The 15,414-nt window shown below is 46.4% G+C and overlaps 1 protein-coding gene across 1 annotated transcript in view; it reads left to right on the forward strand.

Annotated features, from left to right (window-relative positions):
• Window positions 1-6,239, forward strand: part of DCLK1 (doublecortin like kinase 1) — a 347,490-nt gene extending 341,251 nt beyond the window's left edge. Inside the window, exon 17 of the mRNA XM_069601561.1 lies at window positions 1,981-6,239. Coding sequence (XP_069457662.1) covers window positions 1,981-2,145 — 165 coding nt within the window. The 3' untranslated portion in view covers window positions 2,146-6,239. The remainder of the gene's footprint in view (window positions 1-1,980) is intronic.
• The last annotated feature ends 9,175 nt before the right edge of the window (window positions 6,240-15,414 follow it).

Raw genomic sequence — 15,414 nt, forward strand, 5'->3', positions numbered from 1 at the left:
GGAGTGTTTGCTATTTCTGTTTTTACCTTTTAACAATTCAGGAGGGCGGCAGGGGCGCGGGGTTATCCTTGCTCCTTCTTTACCTGAGAACTGAGTAAAAGGTTCCCACAGCCCGCAGTGGACTGAGCAGGACTCCAAATTTCTAACAAAACCCAACATGCAATTTTCTCGGCAACACCAGGGAACCTCAGTCTGCTAGTCAGTATTCAGTTTGATGCCAAGTGATTTTTTCTTTTCAAGAAAGTAGAAATAGAAATATTTTTTATTATCAAGAGAAGAATTTATATTACTCTTGAATTACCTACAGGGTGGCGTTTATGTACATCAGACTAAATAGACTCCTGCTTTTTTATGTTCAGCTCTACACAAACACAACATTTTCAGTTTACTTTGAAAGCAAAATAGCATGTGTTGTAACTTTACAGTGTTTTAAATAAAGTTAGGAATTTAGGTTTATGATGCTGAAAAATATCACAAAATCGGCGGGTATAAGACCAAGAGGGCCTCACGTATAAGTACGTGAGGGCCCTTAGAAGTTCAAGAGGTCAGTGAATCAAAGGTAGGCATTTCAACACACTAGTTATTGAATTATTGTATTAACAAGCCAGTGAAATGAGAAGTGAATTATTAAAGTTTATCTTCCTTATTGATTTGTAACACTGTTACTCAACGTGTGGGTAGTTTTTAAAGCCGAGCCGTTCAGCCTAACAAAGCCATTTACTGTACTGATTCTTCACACTGCCTCTCTTTCTCTCTTTATTACTTCATTTTGTAACTTTGATTGCCCCCTTTTAGATCTAAGATTGCTCTAATGCTACACTGCAATTGTATGAGGGGCTTAGTTTTCACTTTGTTCTCAGAACCCGGCTGGCTATAAATTTATCTCTGTTCTTTGAAGAAGTTAACAGTAAATTTCCAAGAGGAAAAATGGTGGTATATATCCCTGTAGAGGAAAAGTAATCTCTTAAAAGCAGAATAACCTCCAGGCTACATCCTTTTAAAGAGGGACTTTCAAACAAGGATGCCTTCAAACTTTTATGTGTGTTCTGGATTTTTCTTCAGGCTTTGTACCTGCTCTCTCTGTAAGGTCTCTCTGTAATGAGCCATCCTGCTCACACCCATTAAATCTGTAATGAAGCCATGCCCTTCCCAATCCTGATGTCATAATAATTTCCAGAGCACATCCTGGAGACGATCCGAGGTTGCCTCCGGGAAAGGAGGCAGGAGTTGGAATCCTTGATGCTGAACCTCAGTTCTGTAGATTCCCATGTACTACAGTGAAAATGAACTTTGTAGAGGGAAATCCATGGGAAGGTTTCCATGAGGTTTAATTGCATTCAGAGCAGTTTTCAACGTCAGGCGCTGGTTCATTCAAATTAAACCCACCCGTCCCACACTCCCTCATCAACAGATAATAAGATCATTTAGAATGAGGAGGTGCTAAAATTACGGGATGAGCTTGTGGCTCTGTTTCCGAGTCTGACAACTTCATCACCTCTCATCTTTTATTATACAGCTGCCTGGAGCTGCGTGTTGATAAACGAGGCACTGCCCGGTGTCCTCGCATGTCAGACGCACAAGCCCTGGGCTCCCGTTTACCGGCGGGGTTGGGGGAAGGTGGGGGCGGGTGTGTCTCTGGATAGGCTGAGAGCAACCAAGGGTCACAGATGTGGAGCTCAGGGAAGTCTAGGCAGGGCGGGCGAGAGGCTGAACCCACATATCATCCATCCTGCCTGTGCCTGCGATGTCACCACGAGGGGCTCGCAGGAGCTGCGTCTTGGGGAGCAGAGGGCACCCCAGCAGTGGTGACTGTGGGCACCATAAGTGAGCCATTGGGGACGGTTAACTTTAGCCAGCATATTTTTCTGACCTCAGAAAGTTCCATCAAGTATCGTGTGTTTGTGTGTGTCTGTGTGTGTGTGTGTGTTTGCCATTTCCTTCGGCCTAATTGCCCTCTTTCTCATTTTATGCCCCTGCTAGACCACCGCTCTTGATAAGGAGAGGCAGGTTTTCCGACGAAGACGCAACCCGGATGTGAGGAGCCGGTACAAGGCCCAGCCAGCTCCGCCGGAACTCAACTCGGAGTCGGAAGACTACTCGCCGAGCTCCTCCGAGACTGTTCGCTCCCCAAACTCGCCCTTTTAATAAGACCCTTTTACTCGAAGTCCTAGCTTAACCCTTTGAGACTCTGAGGTTTGTTTCCCCCCACCCCCAAATTTATGTCAAACAGTTTCATCTGATCTACCTAGCACTCAATGCTTGAATGGCCGAGCAGAACAGTGTGTTTTTCTGGTATCCTTGTAGCGATTTCCTTTTAGCTGAATGAGACTGTGACATGTTGTTGGTGAAGATGACAACTTGCTGCTAATTGGGTCCTCAAAGGGTTAAGGCTATTTTGCGACTTTTAAAATGTATAAGCAATGAATGTTTTCATCAGTGGAGCTAGGCTCTGCAGTATGTAACATAGCACGTGTTAACCCTCTGAGTGCATGGGATTTTATGGAGAATGCTTGAGGGAATCTTTCAGGCCTGTGGATTTATATGCACATGTTTCTTGATTTTGCTAAAGATTAAGGGGTTATTAGATGCTGAGATGTCCAGACAGGAAGAGCGTCTAGCATGCTGTCTTGCTTGTCCTTTTTTTGTGGGTTTAGAACATGGCAGGTTTATAACTTAAGCATCAGCATCCCTTTCCTCTTCACAACCCTATTAAGAAAGGGGCGTTTTTAAAGAAAGAGGTCTAACTGCCAGCTGCCCTGAGTCCTGCATCCCAAGTGAAGGGACCTGGGTCTGTGGCCAACGGCCTGACCCAGGATATAGCCGGTGGACCCCCTCCCCCAAATCACCTCCATATGAAGACGTGCTGATGACGCCCCGGAAATGCTGCTTCCATCTCAGCTGCTGCTACTGCCAGTGCAGACCCTCAGGAAGTCACCATAGCTTGCCCTGTACATGGTGAGTCAGGGTCTGCCTGCTCAGTATGAAACATCTACAGGAAAAAAATAAACAAACTGGTGGAAAAGCAATAAATTGCCAGGTGCTCTACAGGGCTGGAATGTCAGACAGGAAGAGGCAACAAGACCCTGTTCTTTGTCTCATCTGCTTTTTTCACACAGTTCAGTCTTCACTGTGAGATCCACGCACAGCATGAAGTCTATGCACAGAATATGAGTCCATGCACAGGAGGAGCGCCCGGGGCTAGGCGCCCAGAGGCAAGTGCTTTGCAAGGTGGCCAAGGAGAAAGCAGAGTGGACCAGCAGTCTAGAATAGTCTCAGAATGCTTTTTAACGAAATAAACCATCAGTGAGATGATTCCACATGCACCTTTAGGTTACTTACATATAGTCTCAGGGAGAACAGGATGGGAGAGCTAGAGGGTATCCCTAAGGATAAAACCTCCGCTCCCTAGGATGACCTTTATATAGCACTGTCTTTAGCTGTCCAGAGAGAGATGCTATTTTCTTTCTTTGGTCCAAGTCCTGTCCAACAGCTGTACTTCGCTCCTGTTTCCAAATCTTTCTCCCTAGCCCTGTGTCTTCCCTGGAGTGTGTTATGCTTGGAATGGGGGCCTGCAGCAGCCTGCGGTCACTGCTTGGGTGCTTAGGGAAGAGGCTGGCCGGGGTGTTTGGCAAGGCGGGGTTTGTCCCAACTCAAATGTCCTCCTAAGGTTTGCTTCGCTCCCTGGCCCGGAAGACAACCATGATGGCTCATGAAATTTGCATCTAGATGGCTGGATAGCACTCACTGTCTCTGCTCTGAGGTGTACTTTGACACCTGAAAGTCTTGAAATGTGTGTGCGGCACTTCCACAGTCAGTTCAGACACAGATCGGTCTTCAGTGACCGCCTTTTACTCTTCAGCTGATAAATGTATGGTCTCTATTACTATCGATTTAAAAATCACAGCATGCCGTGACTTCTGCACCATGGTCCCCACCCTCCCTCGCCACCCCCCAAGCTTTTGACTCTTTCACGTTTAGGTTTATCTCTTCTGTGTTGTCTTGCCATGTAAATATTAGGTCATTTACTGAGAGCACCCCCACCTGTTTTTTAAGAGAGTCCTGAAATCTCACACACAACATCACAAAGTAGCACGAATCAGTTGGGTTTTTCTGGCGAAGAGGGGGCGGGCAGGACACCAGGAAGGTATGGTGTGTAGGCAGATTCCAAACAGAAAAGTGCTCAGAACTGGTCAGAAATCACTGCTTTCTCTAGAACTCTAAAGCAAAGCACTATTCAAAGTAAGACGAAGGAGCAGCTTCCTAGATTGGCCTCAGTTAGAAACGTGTGAATATGAAGAAAGCCTGTGTGCGGAGACCTACCTGCAGTAAGACTGTGGTTTTCCTTGGGCCTCCCTGGTAGCTCAGTTGGTAAAGAATCTGCCTGCAGTGCAGGAGACCCCAGTTCTATTCCTGGGTCAGGAAGATCCCCTGGCGAAGGAATAGGCTACCCACTCCAGTGTTCTTGGGCTTCCCTTGTGGCTCAGCTGGGAAAAAAATCCGCCTGTAATGCGGGAGACCTGGACTTGATCCCTGGGTTGGGAAGATCCCCCGGAGAAGGGAAAGGCTACCCACTCCAGTATTCTGGCCTGGAGAATTCCATGGACTGTATAGTCCATGGGGTCACAAAGAGCTGGACACGACTGAGCAACTTTCACTTTACTTCCCTTTCTTTCTCTGAATTACTGCTTTTCCCGTGGGCATTGCGTGTATGATGCCAGCATCTAGCGTACAGACCTTACAGTGCATGGCTCAGGCCTTTTCCACCCAAGTCTTGAAGGACTGTGGACTGTGTAAAGCTGTGGCGTGTTTCCCATGACACTGCAGAGGGGCCGCTCGGAAGAATGCAGGGCCATTCAGCATGGGGATCCCAGCGCATCGCTGCAGAATTTGAATGATCTATGCTGAATAAATAGTGGAATGCGACCTGTCAAGTAGAAATATTGAGTAATCAGATGGAATGCAATCTTTTCAGCACTAAGCTATCGAGATCCTGAATGTCAGAGATGTACTCAGAGGGTTAACAGACAAGCACAAGGCATGCTGATTACGTGGGTGTACCCAGACTGCTTTTGCTTCTTAGCCAGTGCTAATTTTTTTCACGACATTCTTGGGATAGTTCAAGTTTGAAATAATTAAGTGGTGGTGTTCTTTAAGGAATTTCTATAACCAAATTGATCTTATTTTTTATTTCACTTTATTAGAGAATAAATATATACCATTATGGCAGTGTATCTCTGTACTTATCAATTTACTCATTGCCACAAGTGTCCCCATATTTTTCTTTTCTATGTATTTAATATAGCTTTTATGGTGGTGGCCTGGTGATGGGGACTGTCTTTCCTCTATTGATACATGACCAACCATATGGTATTTTCAAGGGGAATTTTAAGATTCATTTTGTTTCAGTTTTGGTAGTAGACTAGTTAAGGAAAAACTCTTTCATTACTTGCATCATGTAAACCATCTCTGTAGATGAGAACCGTTCATATTGATGAACACATTTTTTTTTCTCAGCACTGTAGCAGAAACCGTTTATTCTCATAATCAATGCATATGTGATTTGCTCCATATCGTTAGAAGGAAAAGTAAGATTTTGGTCATTGAAAATGTTTTTTCTGTAGCCCTCATCTGATTTTACACGTGGTGCATACTAAAATAAGCAGAGAAAAAAAAATGCAAATAAACTACTGAAAATGCTTGGTGTTCTGTATTCAGTGAGACCTTCCTAGAACCTGCTCAGCACTCCCATGGGTGGTGCTCAACAGGCCCGTCAGAGATTGTTGAAAGAAAGCAATATATCCATAAATGAAAGCTAAAATTGCAGTCCTTTACCCTTTGAGGCATATTTCAGTTGGAAAAAAGAAAAGAAAAGAAAAATTGGCTTAGCTGAGAGGGTCACGGAGCTACCGTGTGGCCAAGGCTCACGCACATTAAATCATGGTTGTCTGCTGGCTAGTGGTGCCCATTACACAACTCTGTCCCCGTGCTGAAGGGCAATTGCGCTTGAGGGAGAGCTTTCTTCATATTATTGTGTTGCCCGATAGCCCTTCTTTGGGTCAGGGTCTGTCAGCATTTCCATGATAAACTTCTGATTTCAAAGGTTTTTAATTTGATCATAAAAAGGTGCCCCAGGCTGAAGTTTGCTATAGAGGGCCTGTTCCAAAGAATGAAGGTTCACTGCCTTCTTTTCTCTGCCCAATTCTGCAGAGAAAAGAATAACCAAAAATAAAAAAAGAAAATCTGGTATGTCTCCCCTCTTTCCTTGTAATTTCAGAATTGTGGAAAGCACCAAGATCCAAGATGGTAGTTTAATATAATTATTCATTTGGGTGTGGGTTAAGAAAAATTAATGATTCACTTGGCATATATTGTAGATAACATATCTTTTCTATAATTTGTAAATCATTAATTTTTTAAACTGCTACATGATTTGGGAGGGGTGAGGGTGGGAATCCAATCAAAGATTTTTTTAAAACTTGAAGTTGGTCAGTTCAAGGGTTAGCCTTTCCTGTGTGTTGTCTGCCATTTCCATTAGGAGTTTGGGGAAAAAATACTCTCAGACAGACCCTTATTTTGCATGCAGTGATAGAGGGTCAGATATGTGCTTCTTTGGGAGATACGGATTTCTTTAATCAAGTTTCATGAAGCCATTCTAGTCTGTTGGGGAAAATAGTGATTAAAAGCACTTCCAAAATTAACATTTTTGTCAATTCAGATATGATAAGGCGTGCATCAATGGACACACTTCACACATTTTTTGGTTTTAAGACAAAAAAAAACCAAAATCAACGAAACTTGAGAACACATTTGATCACTGCAAATGTGCTTTAAAAATTGGCTCAATGGTGCTTATACATGAAACAGTAACAAATGGGGTCCCTAGGACTGTCAGAAGGAATCTTTCATTTGTATGTAATTACATACTTGAGGAGGAGGTGCTTTTAAGGCAGTCTTTCATTTTTTAATCATCTCAAATATGCAACCATCCGTCCAGTAACATTAAGGGTCATAAACCGGTGGGAAACAGGAAATTCAGTGTAGAAGCTTAGGATGCCTCTGGGTGAGGTGGTCTTTATTTCCCCCTCGGTTTTTTTGTGTGTGTTGCTGTTGTTGTCGTTCATGGGCTTCAATGCTGAAGCTATGCGATCATTTTTCAGTGAGTGAGCTTCTAACTGGCAGGTGTTTTGATCATGGGGTTTGCAATCTCTTGCCCTTGAAGACAAGTGAGGGCCCTAGTTTCATCTTTTTCATAAAGGAAGTGCAATCTCTGTAATTAAACCCTACCTGTAAATTTCCTTGACATTCTCTTTTGGTCCACTGACATGAGACCCTTAATGTTGCTTCAGTGTAAAATTGTATATTTTTGTCTGTGATATACTTTATTAACTTAAATAATAGTTCTAAAAGCCTTCACTGTTGGTATTAAGAGAAAGTAGGGTTTTAAAAGTGATGATAAAGATGCTATAATGTCAATTCATTCCAGTCCAATTGAATGCAGTAAGAAAAAGACCTTGAATAGTTCTCTAGGGACAATTTCTCACTGGCCATTGACATTAATCTTTGATGTATTCTTAGAAAAAAATTTTAAAAAATTGAAACTGGTCCAAGGTTAGAGTCATATCCTCGATAACTATTTTTTTTTAATTTTATTAGGAAATTAATAATAGTCTTTTTCATTCTGGGTGAAAGAAAATTATTAAAAGATTAGTTGAGTGTGAAATTAAATAGCATTTTGCTCATGCATACTGAAAAGGTGGGCTCGGAACTTGATGCATTTAAACAAGTTTCTGAAAGGTTTCAATTTGGTGCAAGAAAAAAAATTCAATGTTTCCTTTGAAAATACTGAATTTATCAATTGCTGCATGGATCAGATGGCACAGGTTAATCTTTGATTTTCAGAATCTTAATGAAGTAACTATCAAACGATTTGTATCCATGATTAAAGCTGGAATGAGATCTGATTTTTTTCCTAATCTCTCAGTTTAAGCTAATAAATGTAGGTTAATGTGGATGAAATCATCTGTGATATATTATGTTCATTTATCAACTGAGCTTTTTTGATGTTGCCTGTTTTTATGTAAAACATGTTCTTAAAGGTTAATAAAAGAATAGTACTTGGTGTATGAACTACTACGTAATACCCGAGCTCCAATGTCCACTCCTCACTTCACTCTGCCATAATGGAGTAAAATTTCATTTTAGTTCAGTTCATAATTGACACATTCAGTCCACGAAGGAATAACCCAGCTGTGTTCTTGGGGGGAATTCTCTCTATGCAAGGCTTTAAAAATTAGTCATGCGGTCAGAGTGTAGCTTTCCCACATGTCCTTTGTAGCAGAGTGTCTATTTCATGAGCATAATTCAAAAACAACTATTCCAAAAATGTCCCTTTTCATATATTATCTTCCCGCCTGGGCCAGTGACTCGGATATACACAAAGAAATCAAATACCATTCAGCCTGATTTTATCCTTCCACCTATCTGCCCCAGCTCTCCAGAGTAGAGTGTTGTTTTATCCGCTACCCTGTAATTAGCTGCTTTTTTTTTTATAGTGATGTCCCATTAGGCAACCCACGTGTGATATTGACCTGAGAGAAAATTGCAAAAATGTACAGCGGAATCAAGTTCTTTCCTATGTGAGTTGTTCAGAGCTAAGAGATTGAAAAGTCGGCCAGCAAACGTGACTGCAGGTCCCCTGGTGTCCTATGAAGGTGCCAGAGGATCTCGGAGCACTTGTAAAATTAGCGATCCCCTTCCCGGCCATCTACATGCGGCTGTTGTTTCGCCTTTCGCTCCTCTGCAGTGAAATTGCTGGGTCCTTTCTAGGCTTTTGGGGCACCTGCTGTGAAACAATAGCTAAAGTGATTGTTTCCTAAGGACCATTACCTTGTTTTATGAGGCTGGCAGTTTCCCCAAAAACCTGCCATCAGAAAAAAAAAACAAAAAAAAGTGCCCTGACACAGAAACATCAAACGCTACTGGCATTTCGGGGACTGAGGAGGATAACACTGTCATGTCAGGAAACTGGGAGAAGAGCGTTGCAGCGGGACGGGACTAACGTTCAGTTAAGGAAGTTTTGCACATGGAAGTAAACGGGTAACAGGGAAAGCGCCATCCCGGGGAATTCCTTACACACAAGAGAGGCTCTGCTCTGTCTTCGAAGGTAGCCAGCTTCCCCAGCTCCAGAAGGGGCACCGAGGGAAGACAGGGAGCCCCGCCCAGCCAGCTGGACCAGCCAAACCCACGCTGGCCGCCAGCTCAGCGACAGATGTCCTTGCCAGCTTGCCTGCACATCCAAATCGTTTATTCAAATGTTTCTTGAGTAAGTGCCAACACCACACTTACTGGGGCACTTCACTGGGGTTTAGAAAAGAAAAGGGAAACTCTGTTGTCCGTTTTCAGTTTTACTATGATCAGACGATGTTTAAGACAAGGACAGGGGTCTCCAGAAGAAAGCTTTGCTATTTATTCTGAGACTCCTGGTCTGGGGTTCAGACAACCCGGACATCACATCCCATCAGACCCCGTGGTTACGGCAACTTGGGTTCTCTCACTTGAGGATGTGTTTGCCATCTGCCTGTTTGGTGGTGCCCACACCCTGTGATACCCTTGGCTCTGCTCCTGGCCCTCTGAGGTAGAAGGGCCTCCCAGAGTCCTCTCCGCCCTTCATAATTAGCACGCGATTTACAGCTGTCCTAAACTAGCGCATTTCTCCAGCAAGCATCGTCCAGAACCTACAGTGAGTGACGCACCGTGGAGGCGGAGATGAACAAGACACAATTCCTGTTCTTGAGGATCTCAGATCTGGTGAGAACTCTTCTCTGGATGCCCACAAGTTGGGGCACCTGATTTATCACTCACAGATGGCTGAACTCCAGTTTGTTGGGGGCCGAGGCACCCCTACCAGCCTGAGACTGGCCCTCGCAGCCTGCTGAGTCTGCAGGCCAAGCTTCAGTCATGCGCACACGCATCTGTGGCTTGCTCTCTCATAACAATTCAGAGATCTGTGTGTTGCCCTTAGAAAGCCCCTGGAAGGAGGCAAAGAAGGGGAGGAACGCGGGGAGCGAGAATAGGAGGAAAGGAAGGAATGATAGCTGCCAAGACTGAAGCTGCCCAGGTCTTAGGACCGAGCGTGTCGTTTGAGGGTAAGAATACTAATGTCTCACAGAAAAGTGAAAATGAAGTCAGTCAGTTGTGTGTGACTCTGCAACCCCATGGACTGTAGCCTACCAGGCTCCTCCATCCATGGAATTTTCCAGGCAAGAGTACTGGAGTGGGTTGCCATTTCCTTCTCTAGGGGAGCTTCCTGACCCAGGGATCGAACCTGGGTCTCTCGCATTGCAGGTAGACTCTTTACCCTCGGAGCCACCAGGGGTGTCTCACAGTGTGCTCCTCAAACCCAGTCCGAGGATGTGCTCTGTAGAATCACAGGGCATACCTTCCTGTAGGTTGAACATGGCTTTGGTCTCTTCATCCAGGTGAGCAGTGCCCCCTTTCCCGAGACAGGATGAGCAATAAGATCCCACCAATGGCACCATCAGTGCATCTCTTTAGGAAGCAGAAGGTGAGGTGTTTCCCAAGAATGGTCTAATTCTCACACCTCACTGCCCATTCTCTCCTGGACTTCCGGGAACTTCCCAGAGGACCCGGTAATGGGAGTTTCAGCCTGGGGGACCCTCTCCGCCATCCGCCCTCAGGGCACACCCTCTAGTCCCATTTTCAGCAAGCCCCTGTCAGGCGCCAGTCCCTCCGCTGGATGACAGGATCCATCCTGGGATCACGAGACGGGAGGCCTGACCGCTGGGGTCTGGTGTGGGAAACCGGCCAGCTGAAGGGCGGCACCCAGCACGGCCAGGGCTGTGAGGAGAGCGCCCAGGGTGCGCCGAGGGCACTCCAGAAACTCACCTCACTGAGATACAGGGCTGGGGGGGCTCAGAGGAGGCTTCCTGGATCCAGTGGCCCTAAGGGAGGGTCTGAAGAAGAAGCAGGAATCAGCCAGGAGAAGGAGAAATGTGTTTCAAGCCATGGGAACGGAGAGAACACGGCGGAGCTCGGGGTGGGTAAGATGGAGGCTACGGCCGGGCCTGAGGAGGCCAGGGTACAGCCCGGGCAGTGGGCCCCTCAGACCCTCAGCCGGCAGAACAGGCGTGCAGGCCGGCCCATGCGGTCCACTGAAAATGTGGTGGGTAGAAACGAAACAGCCCAGATGCTGGGTCCCCAGGGCTGGTTAAAGGAGGAAGTGAAGCCGGTGGACAGCGCTTGAGGGGGCAGTCGAGACCCTTCCCTTTCTGAAATAATACGAACCCTGGTGGATCCCTCACGGCAGTGACAAGAGGGCAGCCTCCCTGTGCAGACAGAGGGGCTGGTCATGTGTTAATGCCTTCCTACAAGAGTGGAGTCTCCAAATCACAAAGCTTCTCAGATCACAGTGGGGAAAAGAATCACATCTTTCTCTCCTGTGTTGCTTCACCACTGGGGAAAAAAAAAAGGAAAAGAGAAATCCACTCACCCTGAAAATAGCTGTCTCCTCCCTCCCGGACAAATTCACATTATCACCTTTCCCTGCAGCGGGGTGATAATTAATGTTCCACCCGAGAGAGGTTTCGTTATTCCATCAGAATTACCTATTAATTTTCTGGATTCTTCTGACGAAGCGGTGAACTTGTCATGAAGGGCACGTTGTTCAGAATGTGAAATATCCTTTCATTTTCAACAGGTAAATCAAGGCAAAATCAACCTAGACACGTGTAATTTCCTCTCTCGACATGGTTCCCTCTGTTCTCACGGCTGTGGATGTTTCTTTTTTTCAAGAACATTTTCTAAGTTCTCTGCTCTCGTGCTGGGCAAATCGTTTGGGCTTCATCAGTAGCTTCTATTGTTTCCTAGCTTCTCAGTAGAGGAAGGTTCACGCTGTTTTCTTAAACTGGAAAACTGAACATTTCCTGCTCAGAATGGGAGAGAGACCTCATTCCAACACTTGCATCCACTGATTCTCTCACGGGACTTCTCCTGCCCAGTGGTTCTGTGGGTTCTCCCGATTTGCCCACACCTTGGTGTGCTTCTCTGCAAAAATGTTGTCAGTGGGTATGTATACCTTAATTCCTCTGCCTCTCACAACAGGGCTTCCCTCTCTCAACAAGTCTGTACCAAAAATGTCTGAGGAAAACACACCAAGGGCAGCCCTGCTGGAGAAAAAAAAAGTGAAAGTCGCTCAGTCGTGTCCGACTCTTTGCAACCTCATGGACTATACAGTCCATGGAATTCTCCAGGCCAAAACGCTGGAGTGGGTAGCCGCCTTCTCCAGGGGATCTTCCCAACCCAGGAATTGACTGCATTGTGTGTGGATTCTTTACAAGCTGAACCACCAGGGAAGCCCGAGAATACTGGAGTGGGTAGCCTATCCCTTCTCCAGGGGATCTTTCCTACCCAGGAATCGAACCGGGGTCTCCTGCATTGCAGGCGATTCTTTACCAGCTGAGCTACAAGGGAAGCCTAGAAGGCAGGCAGTTGTCACCTGAGTAATCAGGTCTCTGGAATAAAAGAGCTTGAAGCTTGAAGAGCCAGCCTGGAGGTCGGCTCACTACTGAGCCTCAGTCTCTTTAGTGTCAGCCGATCAGAGCCTCCATGAGTCCCTCTTACAGTAGCAAAGGTGCCCTCAGACTTAGAGGATCACTCCTATCCATCACAACGAAGATTATCCAACTCAGCTCTGCCTCCCACTTGCCAGCAGGGAAGAACTTTCTAGGTGAGAGGAAGGCGAGGGTCTGTTGGGCCAAGTCAATCTTCCCTGCACAGGCTCTTGCCTCCTCCCAGTGCTTGGCTCCACTCATTGGCGTTCCAGCAAAAACAGCCCCATAAACCCCTTCACAGCCACATTCATTCACTCCAAGCTGTAACCTGCGCCCCTCCTCAGAGGCACATCTGTCGCCTGAAAACCAGGCAGTTGCTCCACTATAAGTGCCCAAGGTTTCGCTTCTCCTTAATGTGGCCCTATATCCAGACTGACCTCTGGGCAAACTCGACCCCCATCATAAGCCAGGGGGCCTGCTAGAGATGGAGCTTCTCCATTCTGACATCTGCTGCACCAACATGTAGCTTTAAGAGCTCAGAACCAGAACCACGGCTTCTGCGCTGCTGAGGTTAGCAGGCTCCTTCCCCCTCACTCCACAGCATCCACGGTGGCGGCCGGCATTGGCGTTCCTAGTGGACTCACCACAATGTCATCCTGAAAGTGTGTACGTGTGAGTGGTATGTGCAGTGTATGTGTCTATATGTATGATGTGAACAGGCAGTGTGTGTGTGTGCAGGAGTGTATGTGTGTATGTATGTGCCATGTGTGGTGTATGTGTGTATGTGGTATGCATGTATCTGTGTATGGTATGAATACATGTTGTGTGTGTCAGCATGTATGTATGCATGAGTGTGCAGTGTGTATACATGTATGTGTGGTGCAAATGTGCTGTGTGTGTGTATATGTGCATATGTGGGGGTGTGGTGATTAAAACACGAGCCCACATCACAGAGCACAGCCAGCTCCCCGCTGCAGGCAGCTTAAGTGTCCCAGGCGTTTGCCTTTGTATCACCCCCGGAAAGATGATCCCGACTCCCACAGCGTCAGGCTTCATAGTCTGCTGTGACACGGCCCCAGCTCCTGGCCAGAGCCGGCCTCCTAGGGCTCTATTTACTCTCCTTTACTGTCATCCACTTCATCCTTTGCTCCCAGCGCAGGAGGCCGCTGCAGTAACTTTAGATTTGAGCAGTCAGCTTCAAAAGTCTTGCCGTAAATCAGGGAGGTACGACCTGGCACTTGGAAAATGAGACACCCTTTCCTCCAGTCTGAGCTCCTATATTTTCAGCTTCAGGTGGGAGCACCCTGTCTGCCCACCTTCCCCCTACTCCTCCACTCTTCACAGATATCTGATGTGAAAAGCTGCCTGCTGGCTATTGGCATCTTAAAAATGTTTACGTGTGAAATCACCAGACCATTATCTTTCCTCCACTTGAGCCCAGCTCTAACAATCAGCTGTTGCCCTCCAATATTGACTTTCTTTCTTCCTGTTGCTGTGGCTGACAGAAGGACTCCTGCTGGGACCCTGGCCGTGTCTCTGGAGAGTCGGGGGGAGCCCACTGTCCCCCTTACCCTCATGTGGTGACAGGGTCACAGGAGGGGGAGGGCCACATTTGTAAGTATAAGCAAGGACTCATTCTGTGCAGCTGATGAAAACTTCTGAGGGTGAGAGTCTGAAACTCCCCTGCTCCTGGGAAAGCATCTATTTCCTCTATTTGGTTCCATCCACCTAAAAGCCAAGTAGAAACCAGGGCATTCAAGAAACAGAATTCTCAAGTTCATGAACCACAGCTAATTGAATCCAACATGGCCCTCAGGCTGGCGGCTGTCTGAGCAGAGATCTCTTCACAGGCGTCAAACTACTTGCTGTGAATGTTCTGCCAGGACTGCAAGCTAAGACCGCAGGTCACCTGTGAGGAGGCATCATCAGAGCTTTCCCTCCACCTGGCACACATCACTGCACGTGCTCGGGGTCTCAACAGTGTGTCGTGTCTACTTAGGACATTAAGTTCCATTTCGCAGGAAATGTGGCTGGTGAGTCGTCACAGGAGCCAACATGCCTTATGAAACAAGTCAAGAGGCAGTGAAGGGTTTGGGGTAGGGCATGGCATACTGAGATGTATGCTTATAAAAGATGAGTAGAGGCTTGTGTGAAAGGAGACAAGCTTGGCAACTGAAAACTCATTAGGGGACTGGCAATATTTTAGGAAGACACAGTAAAGTCCTGACATGGGCAGTGGTGAAAGGGATGAAGAAGAGGCAGTAAGGACGTGTTTGGGAGGCTAAAGCAACCAGTGGAATCTATTTATTTCTCTGGGGTGATCTGGTGAGGGTGGCATGACTAACAGGCGGGAAGATGACAGGGCGAGTGTGCTGGGGTGGGAGACCAGCTTGCTTTGGGATATATATATATATATAGAGAGAGAGTTTCGGGGACTGTGGAAGGGGACAACCTGCAGAACAAGTCTGGGCTGCACACAGGGGTGAGGGAGTGGACCAAAAGCAGCATTTAAAACTTTAAAGAGCAGATGCTGCCGCTGAGCAGAGCTAAGAACGTAAGTAGAGAAGAGGGCCGAGGAAGTCGCCCTCAGGTGGGGAAGAAAATAGGGAAACTTCTGGTTATGAATCAAGTCCTGGTCATCTGGGGCTGGTTGTTATAGAAGTTATGGCCTAACTTCCTGAACTGTCCCTGGGGATGGTGATCTGAAGCTTCCAACAAGTCTGATGGATAACAGGCTGGCTCCTGGGGTTGCTCACTGTACATAAAGGATTGGTTTCCTGGGCTTCTTGCTGAAGGTTGCGGGTCAAAGTTCTGTTTTTACATATGGTCTGGTATTGTTCATCTG

The sequence above is a fragment of the Ovis canadensis genome, chromosome 10 (genome assembly GCF_042477335.2).
Source record: "Ovis canadensis isolate MfBH-ARS-UI-01 breed Bighorn chromosome 10, ARS-UI_OviCan_v2, whole genome shotgun sequence".
Taxonomy (NCBI): domain Eukaryota; kingdom Metazoa; phylum Chordata; class Mammalia; order Artiodactyla; family Bovidae; genus Ovis; species Ovis canadensis.